General features: G+C 33.1%; 1 protein-coding gene and 1 pseudogene across 3 annotated transcripts; both read right to left on the reverse strand.

The window, feature by feature from the left end:
• Window positions 1-400: 400 nt before the first annotated feature.
• LOC146937287 (uncharacterized) lies at window positions 401-11,148 on the reverse strand. Of its 3 annotated transcripts, none has more exons than XM_085751678.1 (10): window positions 10,976-11,148; window positions 10,347-10,513; window positions 10,203-10,267; window positions 5,246-5,286; window positions 5,032-5,099; window positions 4,816-4,929; window positions 2,916-2,993; window positions 2,623-2,688; window positions 1,958-2,035; window positions 401-738 (listed from the first exon to the last, which is right to left on the reverse strand). In XM_085751678.1, exons 1-10 carry the CDS (start codon window positions 11,118-11,120, stop codon window positions 631-633), a joined length of 930 nt encoding a protein of 309 aa, XP_085607804.1. In that variant the 5' UTR covers window positions 11,121-11,148; the 3' UTR covers window positions 401-630. The 3 variants fall into 3 exon arrangements, with proteins under 3 accessions (XP_085607804.1, XP_085607803.1, XP_085607805.1); XM_085751677.1 differs by having other exon boundaries at window positions 5,011-5,099; XM_085751679.1 differs by having other exon boundaries at window positions 401-1,010; window positions 5,011-5,099.
• On the reverse strand, window positions 6,456-7,018 carry LOC146937288 (putative xyloglucan endotransglucosylase/hydrolase protein 28 pseudogene; annotated as a pseudogene).
• Window positions 11,149-12,789: the final 1,641 nt, after the last annotated feature.

Raw genomic sequence — 12,789 nt, forward strand, 5'->3', positions numbered from 1 at the left:
TAAAATTGTTTCTGCTAAAAAAATTGATTTTAACACAATTGGCGTTGTTTGGTACAGTAGACATTTTTTAGATTTTTATGTTGTGAAACATTTTAGACCAAATTTAGACAACAAAACGTGATTTTGAACACTTTTCATCTATATACACTACAGATATATCATTCTATTTACTTCCACTCTCTCAGTAAACCAGATTCTCGATAGAGGGAAGGAAGCTTTTGAACTTTGAGAAAGATATAAACTCAAATGAAATCATATGAAGAGAAAATATAAAGAAAGATATGCAATTTGATTTAAACAAATACTTTACTCACCTCGCAACCAAAATCTAGAATACTACAATCTTTCTCGCCTGTGAGCCGAAGGTTCAAGACCAAAAAAGAAGATCCACACATCGAAATATTCCCGGTTGAGAGATATTGAAGGTCATATTAACCATATAAAGGATTATTCTACAATCACACATATTGTTACATCAACCTAGAAAAATATATATCATTTGCACTGACTTGAAAAGAAAAAAAAATGGTTTCTTCTTTAGAGAATATGTAGTTCTTGTACATGTGTGTATTAAATATTAATCAATTCATTGCATTCTGATTCAGTAAATTAAATATGCATGTCTAAACATCAATCTCTTGAGCAACCAAGTTTGAATTTGCGAATGGTCATTCTTCCATTTAGTGCAAGAGCAAGCACATCATATTCCTCAACGTACCACAGTTCGGACACCACTGCCTGGATATATGTCCGGAGGAAACTCAGCAAGTAAAATAAAGGTCAGGTATGCTTATAGAAAAGTATGTAAACATTAAAACATCACTAAAAGGGTAAATTTCAGACAGATATTCAATCATATTTGAAATGTCGATCACATGCTTACTCTAACAAATTCTGAAATGAACTCTAAAGGTGAAATTCCTCCATCGGATTAGTTCTTCTGGATGCGTAAATTTAGAATATAGCATCAATTCAGTTCTTAAAGTGTCACTTTCTCTTCAACTTAGTCCCTAAAGTATTTAAAAATAATAAGTAATACTTAAAGTATATGAAATATGTCAATTTAATTCCTAAAGTATATGAAAATCTGTCGACAGATATTCCTAATGTTGCTCATTAGACAACAAAACATCAATAAAAGGGTAAATTTCAGACAGATATTCAATCATATGAGAAATCTCGATCACACACTCACTCTAACACACTCTATTGCTAATACTCGTCTTTTGCCATATATATCTGTGATGATATTTTAAAATTATCATATGTTTGAATGTCTGTAAATTTTTTAACCCTACCAGTGAATAATTATTTCAGTTTATTACTAAATGGCAAAATGTAGATATATTAGAAAATTTGGTGCTTAAAATTAACAAATTCTGAAATGACTCGAAAGGTGAAATTCCTCCATGGGATTAGTTCTTTAGGATACAAAAATTTAGAATAAACCATCAATTCAGTTCTTTAAGTGTCACTTTCTCTTCAATTTAGTCCCTAAAGTATGTAAAAATAATAAGTAATCCTTAAAAGTATATGAAATATGTCAATTTAATTCCCAAAGTATATGAAAATCTGTCATGTTAGTCTCAAACATCTTAACAGCGTTGACTAAATTGACCGATTTTATGCTTTAGCAACTATTTATTATATTTAAAATTTATATACTTTAGAGATTAAATTGAAGAGAAAGTGACATTTTAGGGACTTAATTGATGGTTTATTCCATAAATTAAACCCTACAAATTCTTTATGGATTAAATTGAAGAGAAAGCGACACTCTAGGGACTTAATTGATGGTTTATTCCATATATTTAACCCGACAAATTTTGTCCATTAAATTGGTGTTTCACCAAAAAAAACCTTAAGAAAAGGCTCTTTCCTATAATATTTAAACTAAGTCTTCAACTGCAATTTTGATTCTGCCATCTATAAAACAAACAAATAAATAACCACAAACCTCGAATCCTTGGAACTGACTATTAAGTTGATTCACTAACTCATGGAAAAATTGGAGTTCATTTGATGTTTTAAGTTCCTGCGTATCACAAGAAACAAAAGTAAACAATGCGTCAAAGGAGAAATTTTATTATAATATGATACAGCTACCCATCTACCAAGAATTTGGAACAGAGACCGTTCTAAATTTAAGTATCACAAAGACAACCAACATGTGAACGCTACCTATTTCAAAGTTGCAATGTTAACTTATTCGTGAATGTTTGGATTAAATGTTGCAAACTACTGTCTAAGTGAACTTCATTTCTTAAAATGAGTTTAAAAAAACAACCATTTTGTCTAATTTTATCCAAAAACCAAATGACACTTTGCCATTCTTCAGATGAATCGCTAAATTAAAGATAACCTTCTGATTCTTAGCATGGATAAGATAATCCAAAGTCCAATAAAATTCATATATAATAAAAAACAATCAAGAATCCCAAATATGAACACCCTAATTAAAAAATTAAAACTCAGAGTAAGAATTAAAAAAATAATCCAATTTACATCATTGTAGGTGATGGACAACCGTGGCAATGTCCATGTTAGGACCAAATGCAATTCTAATATGAGTGATGATGCTAACTCTAACAAATTCTAAGAAATAATGTAAATGCATAGTACCATAGAGGATGTTCTTGGTGGACCCAAAAGCCTTGCGAATGTAGTGTGAAGAATTGCAGCATCATACTGCATATGAAATAATGACAGATTAACAAGCATCACAATGCAATGCAATTTTAGTATATAAAATCACCAAATAACTTCAGAAAAATATAGCACATCTAAAATTGACGAGGTTTCCCAATTTTCTAATTGCATCTCGAAATTCAGTGTAGTTCTGCTTCGAGCCATAGTATAAGAATAAGAGATTCATCTTTGTTGCAGTGACATTACAATAAAATTGTGTAACTTACAAGTTGCTTCTCTGGTGCACGTGGGAGCACATTCTTCAACCTAGAACGAATGGTTATGGGATCACTACCCGAGATTACCTACAAAAATAAACATACAGTCATTATTCTAGGCTTGCCGGTGCTTTCTGAAATTTTAACACTGGCACAAGTAAAACTAATGTCTTAGTTATATAGTTTTTATTTTATTTTATTTTAGTTTGGTCACAGGGCTTAAAAAAATTATAAACTGATTCCTCGACAAATGTCAAGGTTGAAAGTTTCAACATTGTGTACACCTTGAAATAACAAAGAAATCCACCAAAAAGAAAAAAAGGTTTCCTTTTAAGGCATGAATAACAGCAAATTTTTGGTATTTCCCTCTAACTTGAATGATAATAATGCCGAAGAATTTCTAGAATCAGTAAACCAAAACATACTAAATGAATCATACAAAAGAATATATATTGTTGAAATTTGGGGCCTAACTCATCCTTACAAAACCGGCTTGTAAGGTGAGGAGTGCCTCCTCTTTATAAACTCTGATCAAGCTTCCTATCTAACCGATGTGGGACTAAATCCACCCCCTCAAAGACAAGCCAACATAAGGCAACTAGGGGCAGATCGCAATTAACGGTTAAAAAAGGAGGATTGCATAGCTCAATTGGTTTGAGCTAGGTCAACTAACGGGTTGAAGAAGTTGGAGGAATTAATAGACCAAAGGTTTAAACCCTGGGGAAGGAGAAAATAGTAATGTAACAAATAATATACCAACATTTGCTGGTAAAAAGAAAACAGATGAAACAATTTATTGTTGAATATTTTGGATTTACTTTAAGTAATTATTAAAATATAAATGAAATATATAGTATTAAATATTTAATGTTATTGTACTTGTTATTTATATTGGGCTGCCTCCACTGATCTATCCCATTAGGTTAGATGGGACTGAAAACAAAAGAACGCTCCATCAGTAAGGCGGCAGAAGCATCTCTCAAAACCTAATTCTCTCAAGTCTCTATGGATTCTTCAACTATTCAAGGTAGTTATGATGTTAATTAATATTGTTTAATAATATGGTATATTTTCATATCTATGATTTTGGTCCTCTGTTAAATATCTTTCAATTGGTATCAGAGCCAAATAAATATGTTATATGGTTGTTTGAATAATTGTAGCCGATGCAAAATTTTCAATTGAAATTCTCTGTTATTATCACAATAATGTTCAACAGAGAATTTCAATTGAAAATTTTGCATCGGTTACAATTATTCAAACAGCCATATAACATATCTATTTGGCTCTGATACCAATTCAAAGATATTTAACAGAGAATCAAAATCATATATATGAAAATATAGCATATTATTAAACAATATTAATTAACATCATAACCGTGTACCTTGAATAGTTGAAGAATCCATAGAGACTTGAAAAAGACTTGAGAGAATTAGGTTTTGAGAGATTTTTGAGAGATTCTTCTGCCGCCTTATTACTGATGGAGCGGTCTTTTGTTTTCAGTGTATCTAACCTAATGGGATAGTTATATTATATACTCATCAGTGGAGGCAGGGACCTCTCAAATGGGCTGACTAATAAGAACGGTCCAACCCATCACAGTCCGTTCACAATAAGCCCAATATAAATAACAAGTACAATAACATTAAATATTTAATACTATATATTTCATTTATATTTTAATAATTAATTAAAGTAAATAAAAAATATTCAACATTTATGTCAATCACCACTTTACCATTCTAAATCGTTTGACAGGACTCGCGACTCGGTAACCAATCTATTTTGTTAGGTAAGAGAGATAGAAAGAAAAGGTGAAGGGGAAGCATGGGTGAAAATCAATCTATAATGCATGTGTGAAGGATAAGGAGATGAATCATTTAGATTATGGGGAAGAAAATAAAACCTGCCAGCAACCAAGGAGCACCCCTGTTGAAGTTAAAACCACTCTATCTAAAACAATTTTCAAAGGGCATAGCTTTGAAGCAACAGTTTCCACAGATGATGCTTCAGCTTCTACCTGAAAAAACAATGATTCTCATGAGTTATTACTTCAGCAAACTGCCAATACGAATTGAAGCCATCGATACTTGAGGTATACCTCTACTTTGGTGGCACTTACAGGTACAATATGGTGGGAGGCATGGAACATGCTAAAATGGTACATACTCGAGTTCTGAAACCAGATTGCTAATTGACACACATGTAAGAAAGTGAATAAAAAAAATTAAAAAGATAAAGAAAAGATTGAAGCGAAATGGGAAATTTTCAAAGATAAATAAAGAATTTTATTATCATTGTGACTGTATAGGTAGATGAATCCAACTATGAGTTACCTTTATCAAAGTATGGAGCGAAAATATTTTTAACAGCCTCCCTGTATCATGGAAACCATGAATCTCATAAGTGAATATTGAATAAGTAATATAAAGCAATAATATATCATATTAAAGAGGTACAGCAGCAAAGGATACATGAAAGTAGAGATATAATAATGATCATAATTTACAAACGTGGTGTAATATGCCCCATGTACCAGGAAACAAAAGGAAAATAGGTATAATAAAAAAATAAAAAAATTGAGGGGAGGTATAATCAAATGTTATCCCCTTGTAACTTTTTGTCTATATCAATTTTAAAGTGCTACCCTGTAAAATAATAATTTACTCTCATCCAGTTTCAAAATGATACATTATATCCCTTTAAATCTTAGAAAAAACACTGCAGGTGAGACATTTTTCCCCCTAAAGTAACCTTATTCATCAAGATGCGCTGTTTGTTCTGCGATGAATTTGAAGAGAGAAAAAAAAGTAGAGACACACTACATCTCCTAGTCCATGAACATGAGAAAACAGAGAAGGCAATGTGCTCGTTTGATGTACTTTTGGGAAAGAAAATGATTGCAGGCATGGACGATAACCTTGGATTCAGTTTTAACTAAATTATTTGTGGCTATTGATTCTAAAACTTAAAGGATGTTCAAAGGAAAAAAATGTATTTCTTAAACAAAGAAGGGGGTAAAATGTACAACTTTACCAACAGAACTAAGTCATACCAAACTTCATTAAATAACTCATGCTAAATGTAAATTATTGAAAACCCTCATGTATGTGGTCAAAACACAGGACTCATCAAAATGATCATATTAATGAATTATATGTCCCTCTCTCTCTCCATACATCACAAAGAAAGGAAAAGAGAAATTGGCCCAGGTGGTATTCAAACTGAATCAAAGGATGAAATAATCTGTGTGGAACCTTCATAAAATGAAACAATTTATGTGTGGTTACCTTTTCTGTGATGGTGTCGTTTTCGATGGCGATGTCAGCCGCTACTGAATGTGACAGGATAATATTTTCTTAGCCTTTTCGTTTCTGGATTGATCACGCACTCTGATAGAGGGGAGGCTTTGTATATGATTTTTTGGTAACGGTAAGAGTATGGCATGTGCCTCTTTCTAAAATTCTCCATTTGATTCTTCGTACTGGTGTAGCACCAGAAGGAATGACTTCAGAATTTTGAGCAGTGTCACAGTTGGCTACAGGCTTAATGGAATTGACTGCACAGCCATGTAGGAAAAGGTTGGAGAACTTTGCGATGTACGGTGCATACTTGTAATTTTCTTTGTACTTTCCACCATTGGTAGCCCAATCTGATGCATCCCATATCGTGGCATAGAGTCAGGCTTAGAGGGGAAATCTCCTCCTACATATTTTGTTCGCTTAACTTCTCTAATGAGAATGTTATCTACATAAAATATGATATGAGAATTTGTCCAGACAACATTGTATTGATGGAAATCATCTCAAGGATCAGACCAAAGACCATATTTTTCCTCTTTGCCAATGCTGGTGCTTCCATTGCCATAAACATTGGTTTGAATCCTCCAGTTTTTGCCTCTTATATTTTCAAAGAACTCAAAGTCTATTTCATCATGGTTCTTCTCATACATGTCGACAATTTGACAAATAAAAGGCAAACAACTCCAGCAGTGTACGCAGTAACTAAATCAAAGCACTGAAATACCCATGAAGGTAAATATCATACACAAATCCAGTCCTTTTTCTTTCATCTAATGAAAGATGCATCGATTTGTCATCCCTATGAAAAAAAAGTTACACACCCTTGTTTGGGGATATTGTAAAAATCCCAAGTTCAATTCGAAAACATTATTAAAAATAATTTTTTTATAATTTCGAAATGATAATAGAAGTTATATAAATTTTAAATTAACATACATATATGCAATATAATTGAAATTAAGATATAAATATGCAGTAAAATTAAACATACAAATAAAATTATCCAAATCCATCATATTAAAGTTAAATCATTCAAATCCATCACCCATAATTAAAATTATTCATATCCAACTATTATTATAGACATCCAATTAATTAAAATGCAAGAATATAAAATAATGTCTCATTCACTAGCATCCTCATGCATATCATCATCAATATCCTATTGGAAAAGGAGCATTCCAAGTTGGTGATTGTGCTTGGGAGTGTGCCACATCTGTCCAGCTTGGTGAAAGAGCATTCCAAGCAGGTGATTGTGCCAGGGAGTGTGCCATTCAGCCAGTAGCACATGTTGAGGAACCACTCCAAGCTAGTGATTGTGTAGGGCAGTGTGTCGGAGCAGCTCAGCCAGTAGCACTTGGTGAGGGAGCATTCCAAGCCGTTGAGCGTGTTGGGAAGTGTGCCAGGGCCGTTGAGTGTGTTGGGAAGTGTGCCAGAGCAGCCCAACCGTAGCAATAGGTGAGGGAGAATTCAAAGCCGATGATTATGCTGGGGGAGTGTGTTGGAGCAATCTAGCTAGTAGCACTTGGTGAGGGATTATTCCAAGCAGTGATTGTGCTAAGGAATGTGCTGGAGCAGTCCAGTCAGTAGTACTTGGTGAAGGAGCATTCCAAGACAATGATTGTGCTATGGTGTGCCGAACCATTTCAACAGTAGCACTGAATCAACAGATAACTGGCAGGACTGCTGCAGGAGACTCATCAGCACAATCACTGGCTTGGAATGATCCTTCACCAAGGTGGACTGCTGCGGCATACTCACAAGCACAACCACCAGCTTGGAATGTTCCTTCAACATATGATGAATCTTTTTTCATAGAGGATGTTGATGATGATATGCATGAGGATGCTAGTGAATGAGACGTGATTTTATGTTCTTGCATTTTAATTAATTTTCTGTCTGTAATAATATTTAGATATGAGTAATTTTAATTATATGGATGATGGATTTAAATAATTTAACTTTAATATGATGAATTTTGGTAATTTCATCGCATATTTGTATGTTTTTTTTTTTTTGGTTACATATTTGTATGTTTATTAACATTTTATAACTTCTATTATCATTTCTAAATTAGAAAATTTTATTTTTAACAATATCTTTGAATTCAGCAACACCCTTGTTTGGGGATAATAAACTCTTTGTTCATAACGATGGTAAATCGGTTTATAACAGGTTCTGGATTTGTGTCTCTTGATATTTACCTTGATGGATATTACAGTGCTTCCATTAAGTTACCTACTAATTACATTGTTGGAGTTAGGGTTGCCATTTTTTGTCAAATCGCGACATATATGATAAGAACCATTATGAATAGACTTTGAGTTCTTGGGAAACAAAAGAAGCAAAAACTAGAGGATTCAGACCAATGTTTATGGTAGTAGAAGCACCAACATTGGCAGAGAGGAAATATATGGTCTCTAGTCTGATCGTGTAGAAAATTTCCTCAATACAGTATTCTCTCGACCATTGTAGTCAGGATCGAGTGTTGGCTCGTAGGATCGTACGTACGATTCTACGTCCTACAACACCTCGACCGTGCTTCGACTTTACTCCAGTTCGTTTTTGCCCTTTTTTCCTCTGTTTCCTCTGTTTTTTGTTGTTTTTCCTCTGTTTTCTCTATTTTTTTGCATGGTTCCTCTATTTTCTCTGTTTTATTTGCTTGGTTCCTCTGTTTTCCCTCAATTTTCTTTATTTCTCTCAACTCTCAAAAACCTACTGATCCTACTTACGAGCCGTGTTACGTTCCTAGTGTTTACGTTCTTTCACCGACCGAACGATCCTGCGTAGGATCTCGATCCTGACTACATTGCTTTGGACAAATTCTCATACCATATTTTATGTAGATAACATTCCCATTAGAGAAGTTAAGCGAACAAAATCTATGGAAGGTGATTTCCCCTCAAAGCCTATGAGGCTATGACTCTATATGCCACGATATGGGATGCATCAGATTGGGCCAGCAATGGTGGAAAGTACAGTGTAAATCACATGTATGCACTCAATCCGATTGAGCATGGAGCAAACTGTGACATTTCTGAAAATTCTAAGTCATTCCTTTTGGTGATACACTAGTACAAAGAATCAAAATGGGGAATTTTAGAAAGAAGCACATGACATACTCTTACGGTTATGACAAAATAAGATACAAAGTCTCACCTGCATCAGAGTGCGTGATCAATCCCCAAGAGGCAGAAAGGCTAAAAAAATTGAATCTGTCACATTCAATAATGGTCGACATCGCCATAGCAGAGGAAACCATGCTAGTTCATTTTAAGAAGGTTTCACACAAAGATTATTTTCATCCTTTGATTCGGTTCGATTACCACATGGGTTAATTTTTCTTTTCCTCTAACATGCCACTCGGATCACGCCCTAGATATCCAGTTTTGGGCGTGAGGGTTGTGTGTTGAGATCCCTAATTGGATTATATATGACCTGAATATGTGTTTATAAGTGTGAGGCATCGCTCGCCTTATAAGCCCGATCCGATTTAGGGCTGTTGAGTTAGTCCCAACTGAAATTCTAACAACAATGCAACTTTATTTTATTGAAGGAAAAGGAAATATTCAAATGAGTATATAAATATGAGCATCCAATTCAAAATCATAACCGGATTTCAAAAACTTAGGGTTGTTTACTTTGTTGATACATTTTTTGTTTTCATTCTTGGAATATGCTTTTATTTTAATTTGCTATTAAGATGAGAGACTTTTGAAGTGAAACATTATGATGGAGAGAAGATCAAATGTTAGTTAGGGATAATACATTTCCTGAAATAATGAAAATAGTTTTGTTGTCATTTTTATTATTTTCGGAAATACACGAGAATTGTTCATTTCAAGAGTCTTTTTTTTCTTATTAACATAAATTTTCGGAACTGAAAATAGGAAATGTTTTTGCAAAGTAAACAACCCTTAAATCTTTATTTAACCATATATGCATCAAATAATCAATGATAGAAATCCATGAAAATAATTCAGTAACTTACGCAATGGGGAAAGAGAATTCAGTACTCAAATACAACACATTAGCTCGAATCGGAGGACTAGCAGGCTGCATATAGAAAAATTACCATCAGCTTCTACCAAAACAACCCCGTGGAACAAAAACTGCTCAAAATGCTATATGTTACCTTTAGTACAGGTGTTACAGATCCATCTTTCAAGGTAAAAATATCTGAAATCGAAAGCGACTGAGAGGTTTCACCATGTTTCAGAAAAGCAGCTCCGTGTTCATCGAGATCTCTTGCCATCTTATCATATAATTTGGATCTTCGCTCCGTATTTAAATTTAGAGAATCTGAGATAAACCCTTTTTATTTTAGTACCAAATTCGCATATAACTCAGTCCAAAACATTTTACTTATTATTATTATTAGTTCGGCGAAAACAAAACATTGAAATATCATCTTTGATTAGAGACGTGTCCGGTGTCCAATACCGAGATGACACAGACACATGTAATTACAATCAATTAATTCATTTTCTTCAATTATCACCGGTGTCGACTGTCATTATCGTGTCTGGTGTCTGTGTGGATGTTTTATAGCTCTAAAATTCCAACTTGTTTGAAGAAAACCATAAAAAAAAAAACCTGAGAATTAATTTGTTTCTGAAGCGATAGAACAAAATCTAAATCAAGAAACTAACATTAATTCTTACAAAATCCAAACCAAACTAACCTTAAAACACGCACACATTGAAAAGAAGAAACAAAACAAGGATTGAAAATTGAATGGTAAAATTGAGAGAAATGAATTACCTAAAGAAGGTGATGGAAGGGTGTTTGAGGAATTACGAAGGGCCATTTGGAACAAAATGAAGAAGCATAAGGCAGAGATAAGCCAGATCGACGCTACTTTTTTGGAATGACTTGAACAGATGAATGTTCCAGTTCTGCCCGTCATAATCACCAGTGACTTAGATTCAAAATCTAGCCCGTGTTATGGGGTTTTATAAGTTTCACCTAACTAATTCTTGCGAAGCCGGTGTAAGGTTAACTAAGACCGTTAAATCATGCAGGTTATAACCCATCATAAACTCATGTAAGTTTATAATTTATAACCCCTTCGTGAGTTGACTCATGTAGATTATATTTTAGTTTACCGAACGTGAATTATCTCACGCGGTGGTATTTGATCAGTTTTGTATGGGAGTGAGCGTTTTTTGCTGGGAGAAGAGCAATTTATGAAAATTGCTTGTTAGGATCTTTTATTTGCTTACAGACCTCTTGAAATATTCAGAATACCTTTATTAGGGCCTACGAACCGATTGGATTGGGTCTTAATCCCATTGAGCTACGAACCGATTACAAAATATTTCTAAAACAAAACAAAATATTACAAAATACACCTAGAAATATTTTGTAATGTTTTGTTTTGTTTTTAGTCATTATATTTTCATTTCTTCCATAATCAAACAACTCTATAGGTGTTTAAAGTTTTATTTTAGTATAGATCACGAAATTTTCAAGAAATCTCGTGTAAGTTTTGGAAGCAAGGAGATCGAGTGCAATGAAGTTATTGTAGCCCAAAGAACTTGGGAAATTTATGTTCCCTAAGTCTCAAGTTCATGTCGAGGATGAATGTCACATGATGAATGAAGAAAAGCAAGGAAAATGACATCTTCTCTGCATGTCCTACACATGCTAAAGCAGATATAAGAGGATATGTCTCTAGTCCACATGTGCCGCGTGCTCAAGCTAGAATTACATGAATTTTTTCTCAAAATATGACTTGAGTGTGTGTTTATTCTTTTTCATCTAGAAGTTTCATTTTATCTATTCTCCTTCTGCTTTGAGTATGAACCAATTTTGATAAAAAAAAAAAAATGACCATTACATCTATACTATATATATATAAAGAAAATACATGAGTCTAAGTTGACTTTTATTTTTCCAATTTAACATTCATTTAAAGTATTTTATTTACTATGATATCCTTTTTATAAGAATATTTAAATTATTAATTAAAAAAAATAGATAAATCTCATGTTGAGCACGATTCCTTTTAGAGTCGGCCAAACACAGATGGAGGTCTAAGGAAAATTTTAATTTGAGACTTTTTTTAAAGTCAATGATAGTATTTTAGTAAAATTACTAAATTTTAGTTTAAGTTTTATTTTTTAACGTTTTATAATGCAAATTCATTTATTAAATTAGTGTAATCGATTTTTTTTAAATATTATTTTTTCAATTGATAATAAAGTCAATCATGAGCTTAGCTCAGTTGGTATAAACAATACATAATATATACAAGGTCCGGGATTCAAACCCCAGCCACCACCAAAAAAGACAATATAATCTATATTATATAAATTTTGAGACCTATTTCATTTTCTCTTCTCTTTTGGTGTTGACATGTGGCACTCTTCCTCAAGCATTTGCATTTGCTCCAAGTCTCAACATGTGGCACTCTTCTCTCATGCATTTCATATTTAATGCTATCCCAAATTAATTTTTATAACCGTTTATATTTTTGATTTTGATATTATAAATAAATTGCAATATTAATATTCCTAAAATAGCATTATTATGATTATTATTTTCTAGAGAAAAACATTATTATGATAGTAACC

Source organism: Medicago sativa, chromosome 3 (genome assembly GCF_051527215.1).
Source record: "Medicago sativa cultivar Bolivia chromosome 3, Bolivia_mono, whole genome shotgun sequence".
In the NCBI taxonomy this organism is placed as follows: domain Eukaryota; kingdom Viridiplantae; phylum Streptophyta; class Magnoliopsida; order Fabales; family Fabaceae; genus Medicago; species Medicago sativa.